This window comes from Larimichthys crocea, chromosome VII, assembly GCF_000972845.2.
Source record: "Larimichthys crocea isolate SSNF chromosome VII, L_crocea_2.0, whole genome shotgun sequence".
In the NCBI taxonomy this organism is placed as follows: Eukaryota; Metazoa; Chordata; class Actinopteri; family Sciaenidae; genus Larimichthys; species Larimichthys crocea.
The window spans coordinates 16,026,055-16,045,455 of record NC_040017.1 but is presented as its reverse complement, the minus strand read 5'-3'; the positions used below and the strand labels follow the sequence as shown (position 1 = coordinate 16,045,455).

Sequence of the window (19,401 nt, the reverse complement as noted above, 5' to 3'; positions counted from 1 at the left end):
CTGGTCTCCCAGTGGGAGCACTTATAGTGAAATATGTGACACAAAATCAGATTCCATTGGCTACGCTAATTGTTTTATTCTTTTCATTGTCCTGGCTCCTCTATAACAACTTAGCTCTGATCGTGTTTTCCAGGGGGCAAATATAATCCAAAAGTCCTAGGAGATGGTGGAAGTCCATTAAGCTGTGTCACAGAGTATATCACATCAGTCAGCCGCTGCCTGAAGGGACTCTGAAACTGACAAAACACCCTTTCTACTGATTCTTTTCGACAAAGAAAAGAAGAAACGAAAAGAGATTAGAAAGTTTTGAGCTGCAATCGGGCATTTACAATAGTTTGTATTCCTTTCATGTTGTCACTAGCTGCCTGCTCCAATAAATAAAATATATCTGATTCCTTGGGGTTACAAATTATATATAATCTTCACCACTAAACTCAACTATAATAAACGTGTCAATTTGAAGAATGCACCCATTCACTTGCAGAGAGTTACATGAGAAGATCAATGTCACATTAATTGTTTTTTTAATAAAACTGGCAGCAGGCGGCAGCTTAGCTTAGCATAACGACTGGAAACAAAGAGAAGCAGCGAGCTCTGGGTTAGGGTTAGTTCTGTCGATAGATTTTGTTTTGTCCAAGATATTGTCTAGCACATAACTCCACCTAAAACTGTTACTTTTGTTTTTCTTTTACACCTAACACAAACAAGACTAAACCTAAATAATAAATAAATAATGAATTGAACACTAAATAATGAATTTCAGAGGTACTTTTTTTATTACATTGGGCAGAAGTAGGCTAGGTGTTTCACTTGTTTTAGAAGAAGATATACTTTATTAATCCCTCAATGGGGAAATTCTTTTTCTTTTACATGCATTTTAACCCGGACACACACATGCAGTACAACGGCATAGACGTGGAGAGAGATGGTAGAGTGATGGGCAGCCAGCCAGACCAGCGCCCAGCGAGCAGTTGGGGGGGGGTCGGTGCCTTGCTCAAGGGCCACCCTCCGGTTCCCAAGCCAAGTCCCTATGGACTGAGCTACTGCCATAAGTGTTTATGCTAAACTAGGCTAACATCTACTGTCTCCAGCTTTAGATTCAGCTTCTCTTTGAACTCCCAGAAATAATCACTGTCAGAGATGTGAAACTACTTTAAAGCCTGTGCAATCTGTTATAACCTTCAACCACAAAGGCAATGAATTATCAACGTAAAACAATTTAGTTTTTTTGTTTTTTGGTTCGAATGCATCACAATAAGCCTTTTCTGTGTATCCTCTGCTAACATTACTCACTTCGAGTGATGAATTGCCTTGAAATTTAAAAAAAACTTTTTATTTTCTCACCTTTGTCTTTCGAGTTGGAGTTATTGTTAACAGCATTATATGACTATCATGTTGTTGTTGTTGTTGTTGTTGTTGTTTTTGTTACCCTGCATGTTAGCGTGGTATAATACTGATTTCCATTTGCCATAAAATGATACAGTGTTGGACTGTCTTTGGTCTGACTTTGGTCATCACAAAGACTGATGCTGTGCTCAAGCTACTCCTGAAAAATTGCAATTCACAGCTACAACAAAGTCATTATGACAGCATTTTTTTTTTTCCAAGACATTTGGAGGTGATATCCATCTACTGACAGTCTCCATCACATCACGTAGACTGTAAAGTTATATTTTTCAAATGTTTCAAGTCGAGTCTATTTTATTTATATAGCCCAATGTCATTAATCACATATTTGCCCTTCAAGGCGCTTCATAATTTATAAAACATATGATATCTTTTTCCTTCATTTCACCTCGATTTCACAAAATGCACTAATGTGGAAAAACATCTAAGAAACCTCACAAGCATCAAAATGACCTTTGCTAAAAAGAATGTCTGAGCTTCACACACACACACACACACACACACACACACACACACACACACACACATACACACAATACACGCAGACAAAGACGAAGACAAAGACAAAGACAAGGACAAAGACACAGACAAAGACACAGACACAGACAAATGAACAGACACACGTCTCACAAATAATTTGTTTCTCAGAGACTTGCAACACTTTCAAATGCCTTTCTTTTAAATGAACTTTATCATATTTAGAAAGATGGAGTTTGAAGCCTTAATTGGCTTTTCTTACGCTACAGAGGTATCAGAGTGACCAGGGAGTGTGTCATTAAATAGTCTCAGTCTCTCCCATGAGTGTGGCCACAGGAACAGTACATGTCACTTTAACACCGGACATCTCGCATATGTGCAGGTTGAATAATTATACCAACAAACTCACCTGTGACTATTCGATCATGTAGTTCACATGCACCAATATAAAACCCGTTCTCTGACCCAGAATTCATAGAACCGTAGTTACATTCGTAACCCTCATTCATTCTTTCTGCCAATGCTTGGCAGTGTTTTAGCGGTGGATGATTTACACCGGCAAGATCACGAAGAATGCTCACTGCACTAAGCAATGGAATCTATTGACAGGACAGCCGTTGCCACAGCGTGGGGAGAAGCCACGTTGAAATGTCCCAGGTACACAAAGAATCCCAGGTTGCAATAGCACAGATGTCTTGGAGAGAGGCGCCTTCAATATTGCCCACGATGTGGACATGAGTGACATCTCACATTACTAGGTGCAGGCAAGCCTCACAACCTACAGTATACGTGCACAGAATTACATCCACAATCCAATTAGCCTCCGTTTTGATCCAGATTCAACCTTCTTCAAGATTCAACAATCCCTATAGCCAACAAACAGTTTGTCAGACTTAGGATTGCCAATGGACCCCCATTAAGTGCAATATTGGATTGAATGCAACCCGATGATTTAAATCAAAGGTGCAGATTGCGTGATGACATTAGATTTTTATACTGGATCATGCACCCTACGTCATTGCATGGTCACAGGAGACATTGATGTCATATTGACTCAATCCTGGCCTAAAGCCCTAAAGATCCACTATCTGGTGGTCTGCAAAAATGAATTAGACTTTCATTGTGTGCATATAACATTTATAACAAATACAACAAATACAACATGTTGAGGGACTCAAGTCAAAGAATTAGAAAAATATGTACAAATTCCCCCAAATCACGAAAGAAGAATCAAATATACAGTTTAATGTCATAAACAAATCACTGTGAATCAATTCAATCGAGGGCGATTTTATCAGTGTGAGCTTCCAAGTCACTTACCAGTTACATTTTGATCTAATATTCAGATTTGAATACCCTGTCTTCACTATAGCTTGATCCTAAATCTCATTTATCTCTCTTATTTCACTAATGCATCACATTTCCAATGGAAATAAGGGAGCATTGTACAGGCTTGCAAGTCTTTGGAAAGCAAAAATCACCATATAATTTATGGACACAGCACTTGGGCAAGATGTGCAAGTACTCTGCACAGTGATTTGCACAAAAATTCCATCATTCAAAAAAAAAATCCACTTTTTGAAAACTTTATTTTCTTGCCTAGAATTTAATATTCGGCTTGACAATTGTATAGTTTTGTGATTTCACTTAAGCAACACTGCTTTGCAGCTAATCAAAATATTAACATCTTTACTGATTACCATGTCTTTATTGTTGAACTGAAAATAATGCAGGCTTTGTCACCCAAAACGCAGATAGATATATTGCTGTAACTATTATTTCAGTTTTGCCAAGTTCACCTCATTCTTACTCAGGAAAAGCCCCAGGGGAACTGCTTTAGGGGTTGAGCACATCCACATGATTATACCTGGAAGCTGCAAAATCCACATACAGGTCATTAGTTTGCCACAGAACAACTCCACTGCAGCAGTGCTTAGAATTACTTCCAGTAAACAACATTACTCAAACTGCAAACCAGTCGTGGGAATAAGAGAGAGGCTGCTGAATAATGTCAGAATGTGTGAATAGAGTCATTTATGGGGATATCTGTATACACACAGCAAACACTGATATTTATGTGGCACTTAACAGTGTCTTAGAACTTTATTTATTAGTCGTCTTTTGTACTTTTTTGTTAAACATACATTTCATGAGAAGTCAAGTAGAGGAGCAGTGTAGCATGCATCACATTTCCATCGCAGGCATATAATCACAGTTAATGTGTTAAGAAAAACTATGTACAGAAAATAATGATAATTATAATAATAACAACAATAATATTAATATATGATTTTTCAATTTATAAAATTGCAAATATGTGGATATTGGCATAGCCACATTACACAGCAAGTAAATTGTCTCTTGTCTTCAACACACATTCCAATCAGTAATTTTAAGATAAGATTAGTTTTAGGATTAAGAGCTCACGTATCAGTTTTAACACTGTAATGAACACTGACTTGATATTTATAAGATTTGTAGAATATTTCCATCATCAAAACATAAAGCACACACACAATAAATAGCAGTTTGCGACTTGTATGTGTGTGGTATACACAGATGGCTCCTTACGTGACAAGCACAATGATTTTTAGAGAACAATGTTACATTTCGTCTTTTCTCCATGAAACAGGTCATTGTTACAGACATTTCTTGTTTTACATTCAGTGATTTGGAGAACAGAAACTCCACAAACAATTCACATATAGAGCCAACATGCCTTTCAATAAGACACTATCAGTTTTTCAGTCACTCAGCTCCATAACTTTAAAAAGCAGATTGCAGTTTCCCCTTGTGGTGCGTTTCCCTTAACAGGATGAGGTATTTGCCAGAAGAGATGCTTGTATTCATCATTCCATACTCAGTCTGATCAGACAAGTTATGTGGCAAGTTTAGCAGTGCAAGATCTTAATGAATGCCTTTCTGAACTCGACATTAAAGGTGGTGTATATGATGGGATTTACAGCGCTATTTACGTAGCCCAGCCAAGTGAAAGCATTATACATCTCAGCGGGAACCTTGCATTTTGTGCAGTGGGTGTTCAAGATATGCGTAATGAAAAACGGCAGCCAGCATATGATGAATACACCTGAGGAGATACAAGAGAAAAATAAGTAATTAGAAAAAGAGGGAGTCAGAAAAGGCATTTATTACACACACACACAAGTATTAGGGATAAACTGTATGGAGGAACTGGACTAAAATATAAGAATCAGAAGTATTTCCTTCCATTGCATCACTGTCTTGTTTTCAGGATCTGTTTCAGGTCTTACCAAAAAATTGAGATGGAAATAACACATGCAGAGACAGCTGAGGACCCCAGATGGCTGGGAGCTTGTGGATAAGAAAATTGTTTTCTAAATTGCACATTACAGGACTAGGTTTTGATACATCAGAAAAGAAACAAATATTAAGTCTTGATGAGTTTGAACAGAGCCTCCCGCTCATTTGACATTATGATCACGGCATGTTGTTTTGCGTGTACAAAGTTGATAACAGAAACAGTAATTTGACTGCAGTGATGTTTAATTTCACACAATGCCAGTTCCACTTTGATATGTATGCACACAATTTTAAATAATTTTTAAAAAGACAACAACAACAAAAAAGAAAAAAACTCACCAAGGACGATAGCTAACATCTGAGTGGCTTTCTTTTCCTTCTGTTGGGAGATCTTCCTCTTGCTCATGGTCTTCACAGAGGTCTGAGTCTTGCCATTAGGTAAGGCCTGTGTCTGGAAAGCTTTTGTCACAACGGGAGCCGGATCCCCCAGGGCCTCCTTTGTAGGATCTCCGTTCTTTTCAGCTTTTTGTCCCTCCTCAGGGGGTGTGGGAGGTGTGGATGTGGGGCTAGCATTGGCCTTGTTGGGCATCAATAGCTGATGGCTGGTGGCTGGAGTGTCTGCTAGAGCACGCTGCGGCTGCTGCTTCTGCTTCTGACTGCTGCCGCTGTTGTTCAGCTCATCCAACTCCAGATCTTCGCCTTCATTGACTCCATCTTTGATAAATATCTGAGCAAGGTCAGGATGAACAGAGAAACATGGATTCAGATGTTTCTGTTTAATTTAGATAATTGCACAATGGCTGACATTTGAAATAATAGGTATTAAAAAGAGAACGAATGATCACATTCTCAGTGTTTGATTTAGGTTTTCTGTGCTCACAGAAGCAGAAAGGTGCCTTTTTCTCTGAGCAGTGGGAGAAAACTTCACAGTGATACCTTTCTAAATCTATTATGGGCAAAACAAATATGTTTCCAACAATTAAACGTTTTAGGAAAAAAAACTAAAGAACAACAACAAAACAAAACAAGAACACACACCACTTTCTTCTTGTTGACAGGAAAACTCCCATTCGATTTAACAATCATGGTGCACAACCTCACATCCTCTGGATGAGTGCACTTATCCTGAAATGAAAACAGCTGTGTCAGGCAAGGAGAGATACAATGTCAAAGCACAACTGACAAAAGGGCTGTCTAAGCACGGGTCCCACTGCCTACTGGGTCAAATGAGGCTACGTGGAGAAAGTCTGTTTATTGGATCTGCAGCTTGAACTGCACCTGAAGCCATAAAACTGACGGAGTAAGAAATTGTCAACTGAGATTATTTTATCAAGATGACACAAACTCCAACTATTAACAGTCTAAGTGAAACTATGTCGCTCGTTATGTTCTTTCATGTTTATAATCCATCAATATGCTGCCATATAACAACTTCACAGAACATTAAATTATTAAGTAATGTCTAATCTACACTCCCTGTTAACTCTCATGTTCATCATAAAGGGTTTCCTTGACCTCAATCCATACCCCCCCCCACACCTACACACACACATTCATACATACAGACAGACACTGTAAAGCCATGCATGAACATGAGTAATGCATATTTTGGATCAAAAGCATTACTTGGCTTCCTGTGCAGTCCATTGAGTTTTAGCATGTCAGTAAAATCAATAACCAGAAAAGCAAAAGGTCATTTGAGGGCAATCCTACCTACGTAGTAGTGGAAATGTGCCAGTAATTGTAACAGTAAGATTAAAATCAGTCTCTTGAATGGAATATAATGTATTCCATTTACATATTTGCATTTAAAATGTTTTAGGTGTAACTGAGCCTTAACCTTTTAACCCCTTTCTTTGAATGTTAACTGCCGTTGTTTTTTTTTCTCAAAGAAAATCAATTCTCCTCATGTGTGAGTTTTTCCCTTTACGGTATGTTGTTACGTAATACAATGCTTGTCCATCAAACCATGTGGTATAATTGGGTTGAAGAAAATATTGATTGCCATTCACACTGATCAAGAAAGATATTATTATAAAATGTTGAATGTAATGTGTCTAATACTCTAATACTATGTGTCTAATACTATTTCATCCATTGTGAATTATTGTGAATTAATTAAGGCTGCACCTCTTCCTGAAAATGGGAAGTCACACAAGTGATCTATGGTACTTCATGTCTTTAGTTGGTAAGGGTGCACACAAAATCCCAGTCTTGACTTACATGTCATTCTACAATGTCGGGAGAGTAAGATTAAGAGCTATGTTATAAAAAAAAAGTGTAAATCAATCTTGATTTCATATTGAAGCTATAAAAGTGTTGTGTCGTAAAAGTGTTGTAAACAGCAGCAATATTGTCACAGCAACTCACCTTCAGTGAAGTGGCCACATCAGGGTTAGCAGCCTGACAGACACGCTGCTTTGGTTTTGTGTTTACGCGTTTTCTGCGCTTCCTCAGGACCACATAAATTTGCACATAAACCAGCAGAGTGATGATGAAGGGAACATAGAAGGACACGATGGAAGAGTATACCACAAAGGCCGGATTGGCGATCACACAGAGGGACTCATCACGGGTAGCTGTGGAGATAAGCACATGGGGTTATTAAAGATATCAGAGTGGACGTTATGCTCCATCAAAAATTGTGTTGTTTTTTACCCTAAATTGGTAACTTAGTTTGGCTTCAACTCACAGCTACTGTAAAAACAAAGGGTTGCTCTTTGATTTCAATCTTTTGAATTTATTGATCCAAGATGCTGCAACAGGGTTTCTAGCTGGTGCTAAATGCAGAGAGCATATTATCGCAATTTTCAACTCCCTGTACTGGTTGCTTGTTAATTTTAGATTTCACTGATTTACTTTTTAATGCCAGCCAAATTTGCCCTGAGCTACATCACTGACTTTTTACTTTTTCGTATCACACCCGAACACACAGACTGAGGTGAGAGAACCGTCCTGGTTAATACCCTGAAAGGCAACAATTGAGTCGCCATGGACACTGTGGATGTCACAGTAATTGTGTAGTTCATGTTAACAACTTGTTATCCTCACACTTCAAGGTGGCTATGCCCCTGGAGATAGATTGAGTTCACCATGTATAACACTTGTATGTACTCTTGTATAACACTTTAAACTTTAAACCCTATCAAAACTTTTTAATAGAAATTCTGCATTGTAAACTCAAGGTGTAAAGTTTGAACAAGTTGGAAAATGATCCAGTGTTTCTGTATCCCAAAAAGGTAGGTTAGGTTATCTCAGCTTCTGCTGCTTCAATTTCTCTAATCAGTTCCAAACTTTATGGAAAGTGCATACTCAATTTCTGGAAGCACACTCACACATGCACACACACCTTGTGACTGTATATTTTTGACTGTATGTGTGGGTGAAGGCATTGTAAAATGCTTTGGCTAAAGGCACCTTATACAATGTCGTCCAATTACTACACAAATCTGGGACTGTGATAATCTTCCTCTGACAAATTTGCTTTCCTTCCAAAGTTCTACACGCTTTGCTTGCTAAAAACCACATCAATATTTTAAAAAATTAGTTGCTAAAAACAAATATTGATTGCTCTGCTTTCAGCGATTCCTGCTGGTGGTCTTTGCTTTCGTGTTTTTGCTGCAGCCACTGCTTACTTGAAAGCAGTTGCTGGGCTCACAAATTTAAACGCACAAGTCCCAGAATAATCGACATCAAGGCTCTCAAAGGCATGAGTGGAGCTTCAAAGTGACCTGGATGCAAGCCACAGGATCTGGTCACCAACAAGTCTAAAAAGCCCTTAATCGGAAAATCGCTTTAACTGTAGGCCTCCATACTTTAAGTGTCTACTGATATTCAGGGTTGTTATAATATTATACCTGTAAATGGGCACCGACATCAGCATTCAACTTTACTGCATTATTAATGCAAAGATACATATATTTTAACAATAAGTGAAGTACTGTACTATGCAGTGGATCATGAACATCCCCATTATTGCTCTACCAATTAAGTCACACAACATGAAAAACATCTCTTTGTTAAATACTGTAGAGCTAAAGCATATCATACACTTTCTTACCTGTGTTATTTAGGCCAAACAAGAGGGGGCATGATATGGCAAAAGACAGTACCCACACCACGGAGATCATTACTGTGACCCTTCTCCTGGAACTGTAGCGAGTATTGTACAGCATTGGCATTGCAACTGCTGTGTAACTGTAGGGGGTGAAGAAAAAATACCCGTGAGTGAATGTATGAAAACATGACACCTTTTATAGAAGAGGAGAAAGTATAACAAAGTTTAACAAAAATGATTTAACGATACAACAAAACGTGTCCCCTTTATCTTTCTTTCTTCGTCAATCTATATTTTAGCTCAAAGGATTAGGGAGAGCAACAAACAAGGCTGTAAAAGCAGGAAATGTTGTCTATCATCCTTGACCAGATCCCTTTCTGATAGAAGACAGGCCCTTTGATAAAAGCTGTATGTTGGTTCACATGAAGAGGAGGATCTGTAAGGAAGGCTTTGTCTCACAGTAAAGACCTTATCATTTCACCTTGCTACATTGTTTGACCTTTTTAGTTAGCATGCTGTAATCACCAGGAAATGTAGAGCGTTTTACAGTGTCTCATGCATTGATTTCTGCGTAATTCGGTTTAAAGACTTTAGACATGAAGCCAAGTGGGTAAGGCTTTTACAAGACTATTTTGATCTGGTATCTTTATGGAAACACACATGGGAAATCAGGATAAATCTAAGGTAAGTGTATTATGCCATGTATGTTGTCATGGATTGTGTAACACACCATCAGAGCGTAAACAAGCTGAGTATGAGGAGGTTTTTCCGTATCCAAGGTTTGTCCCAAGAGTGATCATGCACAGTTCTGGTACAAGGCCAAAAGATATGCATATTTCAGGAATATGATATTTCATTGGGAATAAAATCTTATTTTTTTGTCCACTTGCTCCTGTATCACAATTTTGGGGCTGGATGTACCAAGATGGAATAGCTGAGACTCAGAAAAATTAGGCATAGAACATATTCTATTGTATTATTTCTGCTCACAAAGACTAGCAACTTATGACCACATATGACCTATGTTACTTTTAGGGTATTAGTTGGTCCTCTCTTAGGGGCTGATAAAGAGGCATTGCTACAGGTGCGGCCACTTCAATAACACCTTGGCAAAGTGCGTCAGGCAAAACAGCTGGTGCACCCGTGGAGCAGGACTGTATGCGCAACTGGGTGATCTAATACTATTAACAGAAAAGGAATGGATTCAAGCAGACAATCAAGCACTTGCTGTTGCTGTGCTACTGGATGAGGAGGGGAAAAAACATAAAAAGCAGGTTTGGGTTCGTAACATACTGAGAAAAAAGAAACAGTATAGTAAATACCAATATCTTTTCTGTTGTAAGTTGTGTTTCCTAATAACCTCCTAAGAATGCCTGCCAGGGAGCAATGCTACACATTCCTGCTGGTGGTCTTACACGAAAGAAATGTAACACCTTGTGCCAACAAAGGCGGTGAAGAAGAAGGATACAAGAAACAATAAAATCCTAAAGGGAACTTACGTTTTTTTTCAACCTTGACCTTTTAATGTGTAAGTTAATAATATGTACAACAATATTTGATCCAGACCAGCAATATTCTACAATGTAAAATTCACATTTTTGTCACTGGAAACTGTTTCTGGTTAAACAAAAAGAATCTTACACTTTAATAAAAAGGTCTATCTCTGTAGGGATCCTTTCCGTATTATATATGTTTTCAGACACATATATAACAGTGGCTCAGGAGGTTGAGCGGGTCATCCACTAATCAGATGATCAGCAGTTCGATCTCCGGCTCCTTCAGACTGCATGTCGAAGTGTCCTTGGGCAAGATACTGAACCCCATCTGAGTGTTAATGTGCATGAATTGTTAGCTCCTAAAACTGAGGATCATTTGGCACCTTGCATGGCAGCCAATGCCATCAGTGGATAAATGTGTGTGAATGGGTGATTGAGATACAGTATGTAGTGTAAAAACGCTTTGAGAGGTCAGAAGACTAGAAAGGTGCTATATAAGTACAGTCCATTTACCATATAATAAAAACACTTTTCACATTGGACAAACATTGGCAATGTGCAATTGCCCATAAGTATTACATTACAGAAGTATAGACATTACAACTTAGTCTGTGGCTGCACACAAAAATATGGGAAAATAGTTTCCTTTTAATAAAGTCAGTTCTATGAATGCAAACCACAGGAATTATATCTGCATTACAGTTAAAGGGATGTGCAATTTGTATGCCATGTCAGTGCTTTAAAGGCAGATCTATCATCCAAATTCACTAAGGGCTGCTCCTCAATCACATCAGTATACTTGTAATTTGTTTTGCTTTCCTGCACATCAAATGTGAAGGCTATTCCCAGTTCATGCAGCCCAAATCATATGAGATGCAGCATAACTATCCAAACCCATTTGTTCAGGATTATCATAATCAGAATCAAGTTTATTGCCAAGTAGGTTTGCACTTACAAGGAATTTGAATTGGTGAAGTTGGCGCAGAATAAACATTAATAATATACAGTATCTTCTTAAAGTCATATTTTGTGTCACATTAATCATTAATTATCATGGAGAGCTGTGTTTGTGTAATTAGGTAAACAGTTTCTCAAAGTATTTGGAGTACATTAATTATGTAATATACAACACATAACAAAAATTACAGAAAATATTTCGCCTTACTTTGTATCACTAAAGTTGAAGTCTAATTGCTCAGATATTGTTTCGTAAAATGTTTTAGTGCATATTATGACTCACTGGAAGCATTATCACAGGAAATGTCTTGAGATTTAACTTAAAACAGTTTGTCTGCCTTTTGGCATCATAATTGGAGTTCTGCTAAATCACATTTGGCATGCTTTATTCATATCACCTCCTACACAAATCCAGTTTTATCTTAGGCCTATTAATCTTCTTGTTTTTTAAAAGTGAATGTGATTTGATTGGCCATTGTTCAATGTTGTAATGTAATTATCTTTTTAATAACGCACAAAAAAAGTAATTGTCAACACCTGTACAGTATGTACACAGACAGGTTCACAATAATAGAGCCTGCACTGCATTCACATCCCAATTTTCTCCACATTGGTGAATGAGAACAAAGTTAGCAGACAAAGAAACAATCCTTTATAGAATTGATTGATAGAATTGATAAAAGGAAACTGGAAATTTGTCTGTGACTCTTATCTAAACCTTTATATATCAGTGCCATAAGGGTGGACGCTGAAATGTACTCAAGCCAGAGACAGTTATACAGTTGCACTGCTTTCCGTGATTTGTATTCACAAGAAGGCACAGAACAGGCGCAAGTCAGATAAATAATATCTAAATGTTAATTTTGATGCTTGTAGCATTGATTTCAAATACACACAAACAATCATCGAGCATGGAATTATTCAGACTAATATGGTTTTCTCAACGGACATTTGCATTCTAATTCAATCACCTCAGTAGGAGTTGGAATTATGTCCGTATGTGAGCATGGTGAATGTTTATTTTCCATATGGATTTAAGATGAAAATGCAGCCAAGCAGAAAATCATTTAAAATGTCACTTGACAGAATTATTTAAAATGAAAAATCTGGGAAATCTCATGTCCTTGGTATTCTTCAGACTTGTTCACGAGTGCCTCATTTTGAATAATCCAAGCTCTGACACTTCCAATATGTATTCTGGTTGTCAGCATTACATGATTACTTCCTACAGTTCTTTATTGAAAGCTCAGGCTTTACATGCCCTTCAGATGAACAGCTTTCCAGTATAACCCTGCTTTGTGATCTACTTTAATAGAGGCACTGTCATTTATCACAGCCATCATGCCAGTAACACAACAAGATAAGTGAATTTATTTTGGGACGTTAATGAATCCAGGAGGAGGAGGTCTTGTTACAATTCAGGTGGTGTCATGAGCTGTGCTTTAAATAGCACTTTATTTATGTATGTTGTTCTGTATTTATAGCTGCTCTACTCAATATTTTTATATTAACAATAAACCAAATGGCAGTTCCCTTCAGCTCTGCATAGCATTTTATCATCTTTCAGCTTATTGTTTTGTCTTTGCAGGCCGCAACATCATTGTTTTGATTCACTATCAACAATCTCATAGCGTCATTTCCAGCTGCAGCAGGCAGTTGTTTTCAGTCAAAAGCTCTAAAAATCCACCATAACATCTGCTCAGCACCAAAGAACAGACAAGACAAAGTAAGATAACATGGTAGAGCATTTTAGTGGCGCTTCTAGCAGCCAAAGAGGCAGCTACCTTTCTCAGGAGTAGTGAAAGACAGAGACAAAGATAAAAATAAATACTAATGTTGCTCCATATCTGCACAATATATAAATAAGCTACCATTTTTACCTGGTGTCAATTTACTCTCTTTAAATATATTTCTGACACTGTGAATTTTTACCAGACTTATGCTTCTTCTTAAGCTGTGGCACTTTCTACTTTTAATTTTTCATTTTATATATATATATATAATATATATATATTATATAATATATATATATATATATATATATAATAATAATATATATGATATATATATATAGTATAAGTAGGCAGCACTGTCTCCTCACAGCAAGAAAGCTCCTGGTTTGAACCTCGGCTGGGTTCTTTCTGTGTGGATTTGCCTGTTCTGCCCGTGTTTGCGTGGCTTCTTTCCAGGCACTCTGGCTTCCTCCCACAGTCCAAAGACATGCACTTATCAGGTTAATTGGTGACTCTGAAATTGTCCATAGGTGTGAATGTGAGTGTGAATGGTTGTTTGCCTCTATGTGCCCTGTGATGAGCTGGTGACTTGCCTAAAGTCAGCTGGGATAGGCTAAAGCCCCACCGTAACCCTGATGAGGATAAGCGGCTATAGATGGATAGATGGATAGTTAATAAAGTTGGATGGGTGAAAAGGTAAATTTATATATAAATTAGGAAGTTGCCATTATATGTTATTATATGTTATTTGCACCATGTACATGGGGTCTACCAACCGAGATAAACGACACCCCACAGTTGAGGTCTTTTACATATGTATTTCTTTTTTTAATCTATGATTAAAACAAATTAAATAAGTTTGATCTGATAATGTGCAGGTTTCTACAACTTTGCCATTAGATTTCCTCCTCCTACACACCTGTCTTACGGGTGATCATTAGATGCATGAAAGTTTTGAAATTGCTGCAAGTCATATTGAGAAATTGCATTTATTTATTTTTTTACACATTTACCACACTGGAACATCTGTTGGCCAGTAATTATGATAGGTATGCACTTCCATATAAATAAAGAACAAATAAAGCTTTATGGTGTGAAATCCATGTGTAAAAATAGCATTTAGTTAGACACATGAGCTTTGATGGTCATGTAATTAAAGGTAGCAGTTCTCCAATGTTATTCAGAAGGTAAAGATTTCCATTAAAGATCCGCACAGGAAGCATGACAGGCAGGACTAAACAATCTGTGCAGCGGTATACTCACCGATCAATGCTGATGGCACAGAGATTGAGGATGCTGGCTGTACACATCATCACATCCAGAGTGACAAAGATGTCACAGTGGATCTTGCTAAAGCGCCACTCTCCCACTACCTAGAAGGGAAAAACACAAAAAAATGGCAGCTTACAGCAACATTCAACAGAACAAAGCCGCTGCACTTTCCCAGCAATGGCAGCATCTCTGCAGAAATGATGTGTTTTTCCTTCTGCAACAAAAAGCAATCCTGACAGTCAAGTCTCCAAGTATATTTTTTCATAATATTTCCACACCGGCAACGGGAACAGAGAGAGAATAAAGAGCAAAACTAAACCGTGGGAAGAAAAAATGAATGAGCTTAAATTGACTACTCATAAAAAAAGAAAGTAAACTGAGAGATAGAGAGCAGTTGAAGAGATGAGAGTTTAGCGATAAACTGGAGGTGAAGAACAGCTGACATGTATATTTTTCAATTTGTACAACATCCGGATTGTCTATTACATTCATTTATTGTTACTGAGCAAATGTTGACAGATTATCTGATCGGGATGTTCAGTGACTTTATGACTCTTTACATCTTGTCACCGACAACAGTAGTATAGATTATCGCAAAACTACAGACACCCTCAGTGTTGGCGAGATAATCATCCCTTCACATGCATACTGGTCTGCAGGCCCAGGTGGCTTTCAATCAAAGACATAATCGAAACCAATTTGTATTCATACCTCTGTTGCTCACAGTTACATGGTCAAACTCCATGAGGAAACATCATCAGTGATGCTCTGACAGGTCCAATGCCGCCCACCTTGCCTGACACTACATCCTACCTGCTTCCTCCCACGGCTCTGAAAAGAGTAAGAGAGATGTGTGTGTCGGGGTGGGGGGCGTCTCCTACCTCTCTGTGGGTGATTAATCTTTGTCCCTAGCCCGTGTATTCATAAAATTTAGCACCAGATTAAAGAGCCGTTTGTTGTTGCTGCCGTCTACAACACTTGCAGTGATTGCAGAATGAACTGACAACATAATGAGTGCCCTTCTCCCTGTCGCAACCTCTCCTTTCTTCTCCTCTTTTTTTTTCTTTTTTTTTTGCATTTTTCCAACCTTTTGCTCCTGACATTTGTCTTCTCAGTATCTCTACGCAATCCTCTGCACTCACTCTGTCTATTTCTCCTTCTCTCTTGGGCTACTATCAATTTCTTGCTCTTTTTTTATGTGACAATCTACAGATTACTCCTCTCACCAGGCTCCACCGACAAAAAAGACACTTTTCTTTTTACATCTTCATCAGCGCTGTGCCTTGTAGCAAATTTAAGAGCCTCACAAGAGCTGGAAACCATTAAATGTCCTTATGGCTGCAACACAAATCCATCCATGTCAGTGTGGAGAAACACATTTAATGGATACTAAACTGCTGTTTACGGCATCACGTCTCAGACAATGAAATCAATACAAATGTAGATGAAAAGAGGATAATTATCATGAAATGTTTACTGTGGGGTTTACATATTTTCTCATTCTTGTCCTTGCTATTTCACCTATCAGAGATCCCCACACCCACTTCGCCAATGTAATTTATACTTCACTCTGTGCATATGTGCATAGCGAATCATGATTTAGAGTGTATCATCAGCATTCTGATTTAATTTGAAAAGGTAAGGTGTTGGGAAATTGAAAATGCAGTAATGGGGGCTGGGGAACTGGGAAACTGGTTGGAAAGTGCAATTTGAAACATCAGTTAAAATCAGGGTGAAATTAAACTAACACACTTTTCTCTTTCATCTAAAACGTGGCTGTCCTTTTGGCATTTATAAAATTAATAACGCTAAGCAATAAAATGTATTTAGATAGGCAGAAATAAGTGCGTGCATAGAAATAACTTAAGGTGTATAACACTAACAAAGTGGACAACTCAAACCGCTGAAAGGACATAACATCCATTATTTGCACAAATTACATGTCAGCGTCAACAATAACTTTTATAATTGCTTCTAATAATAATCTGTCGTGCATGATTGTCGGTTGTTTGGCTTTACATGTGTCGTTCTTGTATGCAGGTTTTGTCTCTTTGTGTGTCTCTCTATGAGACTGCTTGAAAAAAAATACTGAATGTAATTACTGGAATATTTGGAATACACAAATTGTTAGGACATTTCATTATATTATATGAATTACGTAATTTCCTCGTCTTGAAAAATCTGTCAACTCAAGTTTGCCATGAAATTCCCACCTCCGTACAAAACCAGTGCCTTTTTATTCACCTTGACTTTAAACAAACTCTGGACCGCAAGTCATGCATCCATATGCTCTCTAAATTAGTCACACTTGGCAGAAAGCAAAAAAAATGTGGTAATTAATGCTAATTCAGCATTTCATAATAAAGGGCAAGTTGAATGCCCTGCCCACACCCTGTGACTAAGCTCTCGCCGTTAGTTCATGCTGATACAACATAAGAAAATCAGTCACGGCCATGTTCTGCTGTGATACTGAAATAAAAAAAAAAAGTCTGCACATAGATAAAGACAAGATATGAGCGTGTGTTTGCTGTCATTATGTGAAGATGTGCATAATTAGATTCTAATTAGTCTCTCGTGGAAGAAGCATGTTCTGATGAATCTGAACATATTTATGGTCACCATCATTTTCACAACACTAATGCAAATCTTTACGGATTCTTCACTATGATCTTAATCATGTTCATCTCTGTGTAGATGATCTGCAGGGAATCAGAATCATCAACATTCCCATTTCTACCAAATAATTTCTTTATACCAATTTGACTTCAAGTGTCTCAGATTTTTCCACTTCAATTAGCAATAGAGGCCAAATTTAAATGAGCATCCCATTCCAAACACATGCTGGGTAATATGTTTTGACGTTGACAAGCAGACTGCACATTCTCAGCATATTAATGTGAGGATGACTTCACCCAACATGTTATTAGTGTCTAAGGATAAAATGTCTGTAGGACAAACAGAAAAGGAAGGAGTTTAGGCTCCTGTGTAATGTATCTCTTATGTAATAAACTGCTTAAATGGGTCTGTTCTCCATGTCATTATTACACTATCAGTTGGGACAGCAAGCATTTGGTGTGTGCCATGTTCCTCAGCCTAAATGAAATAATCATGACAGTCTCTGTTCCAAAATTCCTGTAGCTCACATAAATAATTTTGTGACTGAATTTGTAATTTAAATGTGTCTAAATTTAGCCACCAAATAAATAAATGAACAAACATGGCAACAACCCTATACTGTAAGTCCACCCACATTGATCCACACATGTATCCAGTTTCATATGATCTCAAGGATTCTCCAACAGCGCACATTAGGCACACCACAACACTCAAAGTTTAATTATGTGAGATGATAAATTAGAACATTTTCAAGTCACATGTTTTACTGTCTTTTCTTCTAAAAGCGACACTCTACAGATTTTATACATGAAGGACAATTTGTTCATCAGGAGCCACCACGTTGTTGATGTCATAGTGATGTCATTCAGGTTTTCTTGGCTTCAGCCTGGAGACTAAAAGTGTGTTTAAAAAACTTGTGTTACAAACTATGGGACTGAGTGTTAATATTATGAGCATTCATCAGGTATGGTGGGCCAAATTAAATCATGTTATTGATTCGCACTTAGTCTGAAATCATTATATCCCCTATGGAAATCAACCCATAGCTTCTAAATGCACAATGCTAACTGCATATTTTAGCAAACTAGTTAGCCAGTAACAAGTAAAAGACACAGACAGCTTTGTGTTTCTAAACACATACAGGCACGACAGAAGGAAGGCAAGTGCTTGCTTATTAAAAAACAAGATTTTTAATATCTTTGAACTTAAGAAAGGCATTTAGGACATTTTTCTATGAGGCCCATGAAGCTTGATCCATACAAGGAACAGAAGTCAACATCTCTAAACCTCAGTTTACAAATCCGTCTTAAGTCTCCCAACTTCATGGCAATATTAAATCACTGGAGAACCCCTTTAATCTATAATCATGATGTAGCCTTCAGTATTTTTTCTCATTAAAGAGCTGCATGACAACAATGGGTTTCTCCAAAGAGAAACAGAAAGAAGCAGGGGATGATGTGCCTGCATGTCTCCACCAATATAAAGTTGCAGGAAAACAACTGTCAAATACGTGTTCAAAAACATGCTGTGACATATATTTAATCAAAGCGTCGCAGTGGCTTCAGCACTCACCACTTCCCCCATAAGATACCTGCACAATTTACACCATCTGAAACTAATATTTTACCCTATAATTTGGAGCCCTGATACATGGCTGATTATAATTCAACTACCACGTTTCCCAACATGCTTTGATGTAGGCTCCCTCTGTGCATAACCAGCTGCCCACATCAACAGAGAAAGAAAGTAAATAATTTTGATGAAAACAAACACAGTATGCAGGTTGCATCCTTTATAAATAAACAAAAAATTTGTCTAAAAATTGGTAGCAGTCATCACAAGGAAGTGTTCTTTTTTATTGGTTATAGCAACAGCAGTGGAATAGTAATTTACTACACTTGCCGCTGGTAAAGGTATTCATGCTTTTGCATTAGTACTTTCACCGCTGTGTATATACAAACAAACATCCATGGAGAGATGCAGAGGCAGCCATGACGCCCTATGGATTTATACACTGTAATCTGATCAGAGTGATAATCATCATGACTCACTGAGAGACACAGGAGGATTAGAATCCCTGCAGTCTTAGATTGCCTTTCTCTAC

The 19,401-nt window shown here is 37.8% G+C and overlaps 1 protein-coding gene across 1 annotated transcript in view; it reads right to left on the bottom strand.

Moving 5' to 3' along the window:
* Nucleotides 1-3,011: 3,011 nt before the first annotated feature.
* drd2a (dopamine receptor D2a) overlaps nucleotides 3,012-19,401 on the bottom strand; it is a 38,768-nt gene continuing 22,378 nt past the window's right edge. Inside the window, exons 3-8 of the mRNA XM_010729634.3 lie at nucleotides 14,673-14,782; nucleotides 9,227-9,363; nucleotides 7,537-7,745; nucleotides 6,205-6,291; nucleotides 5,506-5,893; nucleotides 3,012-4,972 (exon numbers count right to left, since the gene is read on the bottom strand). Of these exons, the coding sequence (XP_010727936.1) occupies nucleotides 4,776-4,972; nucleotides 5,506-5,893; nucleotides 6,205-6,291; nucleotides 7,537-7,745; nucleotides 9,227-9,363; nucleotides 14,673-14,782 (1,128 nt within the window). The 3' untranslated portion in view covers nucleotides 3,012-4,775. The remainder of the gene's footprint in view (nucleotides 4,973-5,505; nucleotides 5,894-6,204; nucleotides 6,292-7,536; nucleotides 7,746-9,226; nucleotides 9,364-14,672; nucleotides 14,783-19,401) is intronic.